Source organism: Microchirus variegatus (genome assembly GCF_963457635.1).
Source record: "Microchirus variegatus genome assembly, chromosome: 23".
NCBI lineage: Eukaryota > Metazoa > Chordata > Actinopteri > Pleuronectiformes > Soleidae > Microchirus > Microchirus variegatus.
The window spans coordinates 14,572,825-14,579,944 of NC_139824.1; the positions used below are offsets into that span (position 1 = coordinate 14,572,825).

The following is a 7,120-nucleotide window of genomic DNA, read 5'->3' on the forward strand; positions in this document are numbered from 1 at the left end:
AGGTTAATTGAACGTGTTGATTGTGTCCGTGTTGAGCTACAGTACGTCTGTGACCCTGTGGTTGTTCGTCCATGTGTGTGTCTGTATGTGTGTGAGTGAGGTCTCAGGTCACGGGTCGGTCAGGTTTGAAGATAAGGGGATTTAGTTTCCCAACGTCTGACTGGAGGGCACAAAAACAGTTTATTTCCCGTTTGAAGCCGTTTCGTATTCCAGTTTGACTTTGTTTTGGTTTGGAGACACTGAAAGACTCTAGAGAAGGGAATGAAATCGTCTTTTTGAAAGTATCTTGTTATTTTAGGGAGAGGAGAAAAACAGCAGTATTTTTTTTTTCTTCCCAGGATGAATATCTTAATATTTCTTATTAATTTTTGCACTAAACTTCCCCTTAACCATCACACTCACTCAAAATGACAAAAGCTGGACTTACATTTACGTATAAATGTGCTTTCTCAAACACACACTGTACCCGAGTCCTGTTTCTGTAAACATATATATATACATACATATATGTGCATTGATGTTTAAAGACGGATCACTGTAATGAAGCGAAACCTCACTTTACTTTTGTACTTTTAGAGATTTTAGCAAAGTAGGGTCAAGGTAAAAAGTCCTATATAGATTTCTATTGGATTAGAGAATGTAAATGGTAGATTTTATTTGTTTTTTTTGTTGTTTTTTTAAAAAACATGTCCACTCAACAGAAGTGTTGGGCTGAAGGTCAAACTGAACACATCAGGCTGAGCTCTGAGGAAGCGATTTGTTAAATCCCCCCCATTATGGATCTTAATTTATAAAAATGGAGTGGGGTGTGTGTGTGTGTGTGTGTGTGTGTGTGTGTGTACTTTAAATTTAAATGTCTTAAATGATAAACCTGGTGAAGTGAAGTCAACTGGGATTAGCGCCCAAATCATGGCAGCTTGTTTTTTTCTAAAATGGGGAAAACCTGTGATCACATGTAATTATTTCAATGCGACTGTTTTATTGACTGTAAATAAATGTGTTTTTTTTTTAATAACTCTTGTGTACGTCTTTACAACACAACATAATACACAAAATGCTATTTTTGTACAACGTTTACCATCGTGAACAGAACAAAGTAGCTGCATTAAAAACGGATTCACCAGCGTGTACAGCATCAAACTATTGACACACTGTCACTGAGGAAAAACATATTTTAGTCTTATTTGGTTGCCTTTTAAGAGGATGTTGGAGACAAATTCTGTGTTTTTACCTGGTTAACTGACAAAAAAAGCTGTCGATTTGGCCATTTTCGTAAGGTTTTTTGACACCAAAGTCACAAAATAACACATTTGAACTTGAACTGAGCAGTGGATCGACAACTCCTGAGGTTTTCCAGCCAGGAAAGGCAACCACGCTTAAAAATAAATAAAGTGAACTATCCCTTAAAGGATTTTTCCTTATAAAAGGCACCTGTAAGAACTTCTGCAGAACTCCTATTTCTTGGTTGATGCACTCACTAAAACTACTCTGCAGACTGTTGTGACAACAGCAGCTGCAGCAGAAGATCTGTAGCGCTGCAGCACGGCAGCTCCTCGCTGCCCAGGAACAACAGCCTGTGATATCTGGCCTGAGGAACCTCACATTTGATCCTAAAAACAAAGAAAGAAGAAGAAAGTTACCTTTAAGAGAATCCTGAGCAGGTACAACTGAGAATGAAAATGAAGCGTAGTTGTACCAGTCGTAGATGTCCTCCGTGTCGGGGTTGGGGTTTATCTGCACCCACTGACCAATGGTCCACATCTTCACCACTCGATCGCGGCAGAAGCCCGGGCGGCTCTCGCTGCCGGCCTCTGCGTGTGCATTGGGAATGTTCTCGCAGCACAGGAAGTAACTTTAAATGGACACAAACACATCTGTGAGATGACAGTTTTTTTTCATCAGAATTGAAGTTAAGAATTAAGAGATCAATGGCTGTGGTAGAAAAAGGATGGATGGATAGTAAAATAACATATTTCCAACGTATGTTTCGGTCAAAAATCTTTATTTTTCCTAAGGTGTAGCCTTGTAATTGCAGGTAACTCGGTTCTAAACAATCAGGACAATATTCGTCCATCCACAAAATGACCAATTGCAACACTAGTGTGATACATGTAGCCGTGTAAAGCTTATTCACCCCTTTGCTTTTGATTAAATACTCTAATAATAAGGTCAGAGCTACAAAAGAACCTGTACCTGCAGAGTTTGAGTTTTAAAACATGAAAAGACTTAACCAGGGCCATTTAAAAAAGCCTTGCTAATTCATATATTAGATTTAATGTAATGACTTACTTAGAAACCCGATTGAAAAGGTAAATATCCCTACAATCTGTTAATCATGTTCCAGATCAATTGCCTTGTCAGCGACTGAACTAGAAACAAGGGGGATGAATACGGGGAAAGGAAGGATTGAAGACACCAAATCACGCAGACTCACTATTCAACTTTGTCTGCCTCGCCCTCCTCGCACTCGCCACCTCGATCTTCATCCGCCCACCGCTCGTCTCGCAGCCTCTCCACGTTCCACCGCATCCTCTTGTACAAGCCGGTGTTGAAGCGAGCCAGGAACGGCGTGAGCCTGCAGTAGCGGAACACCGTCAGCCTCAGGGGGCGGAGCAGAATCTCACCCATGCAGAAATGAGACACGCTGGGGAATTTGAAAACGGGAAGAGGTCGGAGAGTTAGCCGCTGAAAATAAAGTTAGTAGTTGTGCTTTATTTAAAAAAACCAAAAAAAAAACCTGGTGGACCTTTTTAAAGGACAAGTGAGATCTTCCACGACTTAAGAGCTTTTTTAGTGAGTGTTTTCAGCTATTTAGTCACTTAAATAGACAGATTGTAGGGAAAAAAGGTTAAATCTCAAATGTAAACAAGTGTTTTAATACAAAATAGTTTGTATGTGTGTGAGTGTGTGCGCGTGCGTGCGTGTGTGTGTGTGTGCGTGCACATACCTGTGAGGTTCACTTTCGTCCAAACAGAGGAGATTGTGTCTGGCGTAGGTTAACACCAGCTGCTCCAACTTGTCACACAGCTGCTGAGAGAGATCCAGCAGCTGTGCACACACACAACACACACACACACTGCTTTTGCATTCTTTGTGTGGACACTCATAGACATAATACATTCCCCTCACCCTTAACCTTAACCATCACAACTAAACCAGGTCATAATCCTCAAAAAGCCAGTTACATGACATGACATCATAGCCATTTTATGACTACATATAGCCCGTTTAACTGTTATAGTTTATTAGGTGAAACTGGCTAAACAACAAATAAAAAAACACACATTAACCATATTCTTTCCTCATTATTTAAAGGCATTTCCTGACTAGATTGCACCACTCAGTATTTACCATTGTATTGACGTTTTGAGGCAGATGGGTGTGCTGGGACACGCTGCTCCAGGCCATGGATTGCAGGTGATTGAAGTAAGGCTGACAGGTGAACAGGAAACTTGGTACTTCAGCAGCAAGAGCCTCCCTCTCTACCTGATCCTTTCTGCTAAAACAAACAGAAACACTCCGTAATAAAGGTTAAGAAACACTCCCAACACAATAAAGTCAGTGCAGTCACGATGGAAACCACTAGCACCACTCTACCCATTCCCCAGGAGCTCCTGTAAGTGCTCGGCTTTGCTCATGAGGAACTGGAGCTGCAGCTGCAGAACCTGGAGGCTTCTCTCCACCTCGATGACCTCCGGGCAGGCGTAAGGCTCACAGTCACGGCTGCAGGACTTGTCATCGCCGCAGGGTGGCGCCAAAGCGACGTCAGCCAGCAACACCAGCGCCTCCTCTTCCAGCTCTGAAAAACCATTGGGTATCATTTAAAACACACTCTTTTTCTATGTATGAATGTTTTCTGTCATTTATATTATGCGTACTTCCTCCCTTCCCATGTTTGTTAACATTGTTTCTTTGTATTTATTTATTTAATTAATTAATCTCTTAATTTAGTTCGAAAACTGTGATTCCAGGGTTTCAACAAGTCAAATTTAAGACTTTTTAAAGACCATAATGAATACAATTTAAGACCCATTTCAAATGCATACAGGCAAAAAAGTCACGTTTATAGATTTTTAAGACATTTCACGACTGTATTTAAGACCTTTTATGAGATTGAGGATGAGGATTTAAGACATTTTAAGGCCTTAAATTCAAATGATTGGACTTAAGACTTTTTAAGACTTTTTTAGACCCCGTGGATACCCTGGATTCCTCATATTGTTATTATTATGTTAATGTGACTGCTCCTCACCCCTTCTGTCCTCCAGCTCTCCTCGTCTTCCGCACACCGGCTGCTGGAGTTCAGCCGCCACACTTGTCATCGTGTGTGTTGTTCGATAAATCTGTGGACGATCAATATGCTGACTTTGAACATGATTATTTTTCAACATGATTATGCACTATTATGTGGGTAAAGCTAAACATGACAAACTATGGAAGCCTGTAGCTGCCACATGGGTCAAAACAAGGAATGCATACCCACGTTCTAAATATGAGATAATATCCCATAATAATATGCAGTCATACTTAGATACTATTTAGATTAATATCTCTATATTATTGTGACTCAGAATGTCAAAGTTATGAGATAGTATGTAATTATTATGACTTAGAATCTCGGAAATGATGACTTCATTTTTATCTTTCAAGCTTCCACAACAAAGATAGCATGACCCAATTCATAATATAATATATTATGCACAATAGAAAATGATTCTGACTGTTCTTCAGTTATTATATATTATCTGCAACACATAGTTAAACAATTAATTTACAAGTAAACGTATTTTTATATGTGCGTATTTATATGTATTTTTATATAATTCATCAAGTTCATTTCGCGACCCAAAACTATTGTCCCCGTGACAACGTTAGCATTTTTGCTACAATGATGCTAACCGACGTGAACCTCGGGTAAGGACTTTAAATTGGTCGCTAATGCGGTTTACCTACCGCATAAATGCGCGCGATAGTCGAACAACTAACTCAACGGGATGTTTATAACGTTTTAAGAACATATTAGCGGACTTTGGACCTCATGTAGCTACCTAGCTAGCGCTTAAGCTAACTTACCTTTGGGTCAAAGAGGCGTGGCGTAAAGGTCAAAGGTTCCTGTGACTCAAGTATTTTTCGTATTATTATTTTTTTATTTTTTTATTTATTTATAATGAAAACGTGATGGAGCTTTTAAACTCTGTGAGTGTGGGAACTGTGTGCCCCCCGTCTTATCTTTTGCTGGAACATTTTCATTTTGCAAATCATTTATGCAAATGTGGTCCAGGTCTGCTTCTCTATCAAATGTACCCACTCACACCAGCAGAACATCACCTCTCCATTTTAACAGTTTATATCTCTCTCGATATAAAATATAGTATAAATAAAATAATAAAATAAATACACTTTTATTTAGAAATTATGAGAAATATCGAGTAGTAGGAAGAATATAAAAGTACGTTAGCCTGTCCATGTGCTTAATATATTGAGGATAAATACCACAAGTATCTCTCCACGGAGTTCCACGTTTATACTTTTTTCAACTTTTTACACATTTAAAACACTATTTAGAATAATATTAACTGTTTTTCATTAGTTTAACTTTCCTATTTTCTTCATTTTCACATATTTCCGTGCCCCACACCCTGGAGCTCCACAGCGGGGACAACGAACACCACCTACCCGCCTCCCTGGAGCCCCAGAGCGGATACAACTAACACCACATACACACACCCCCTGGAGCTCCGCTGTTATACTTTGTTCACCTTTTTACACATTTTTCACGCTATTAACTAATCAAACCTTGTCAGATATCAAGGCTTCTTCCCTCTACTACTACTCACTTACTGTTTATTTGTAAAACTAACTAAACTAAATCTTAAAAATAAAATTTAAAAAATCATCATGTTCTAATTTTACAATAAAGGTTTCTATTTTTTATTGTTTGAACGGTGGTTATTAACTAACTAAACAAAATCTGTCACGCCAGGGTGTTGTTCTCCAATATCATCATAAATATTATTTAGATATATTTTGTTCATTGTTGTTGTTGTTTTGGTGGTTATTATTGTCTGTTACACTGTAAATTGTATATTGTATGTTACACGTCTTTATCACTGTGCATATGTTGTATTATCTCCACGTGTGTGTGTGTGTGTATTCAACAGCTGGTTCATTATAAGTTACAGTTTACGCTCAAGGTCACGTGACACATCCGGGCGCGCCCCCGCGGAACAGCCCCTTGGCCAATGACGAGCCGGGCGGCAGTACATAGCTTGAGCGTCGGGGGCGCGCGACTAGCTAGTGGATGTATGTGTGTGTGTGAGATAGAGGGAGAGTGTGTGTGTGTGTGTGTGTTTGCCGCTGAGTCAGTTTAGCCGCTGTTTGACTGACTGTGAGGTGATGCTCCGTGTGACCTCAACCAAACAGGACATGTTAGCTTGTCTTTGAGCTGTTTTTAAAGGAAGATAGCGGGATGTTAGCCGGACACACGAGCTCCCCATTGTCCCCTCGCTGAGTGAGTGTGTGTGTGTGTGTGAGCGGAGGAGGAGGAGGAGGAGAAGGAGGAGGACTAACTGACAGATGAGCGGGTTTTTTCGTTGTGTGGCATGTGATACACAACCGAGGCTGAGGCGTGTTCGTGTTTCACGGGCAGAAGAGGACAGCAAAGAAGAAGAAAAAGGCTGTTTTTACTCCCCCCAGCAAAATGGACATGACAGGAGCTCCTGCTGATAGTGTGTGTGTGTGTGTGTGTGTGTGGGGCTCTTGCTAGCTGTTGAATGACTATCACCTCCTGGAGGAGACACACAACGAGTCTGTAACTGACAAGTTTTATTTCTTATTTTTTTGAACACGTCCAAACTTCAAGTGAACGCGTTTTTTTTTGTTTTAATGCGGGTGAAGTGACGGGAGTGACGTTGGCTGAACACACCGGGAGGATCCATTCAGGCGCGGCTAGGCTACCCAACAATGCGGATTACCTCCTGTGACTGACTGTTTGCCTTTGTGTCAACGACACAGTGTTTGACTTAACACTCACTCACTTGCACATTTAGCCCCTTTTATTTTTAATCGTCGCAGGGTGAAGACGGCACGTTTTTTCCACTCCCGAGTCCCCACATGTGCT

General features: G+C 40.5%; 1 protein-coding gene across 1 annotated transcript; it reads right to left on the bottom strand.

The window, feature by feature from the left end:
• Positions 1–1,483: 1,483 nt before the first annotated feature.
• On the bottom strand, positions 1,484–4,322 carry cUnh19orf67 (chromosome Un C19orf67 homolog; the record flags this gene model as incomplete). The annotated part of the gene is made up of 7 exons (XM_083909640.1): positions 1,484–1,610; positions 1,697–1,852; positions 2,435–2,644; positions 2,948–3,048; positions 3,352–3,499; positions 3,598–3,799; positions 4,253–4,322. The coding sequence occupies 7 exons, from the start codon at positions 4,320–4,322 to the stop codon at positions 1,484–1,486; spliced, it is 1,014 nt and encodes a 337-aa protein (XP_083765766.1).
• Positions 4,323–7,120: the final 2,798 nt, after the last annotated feature.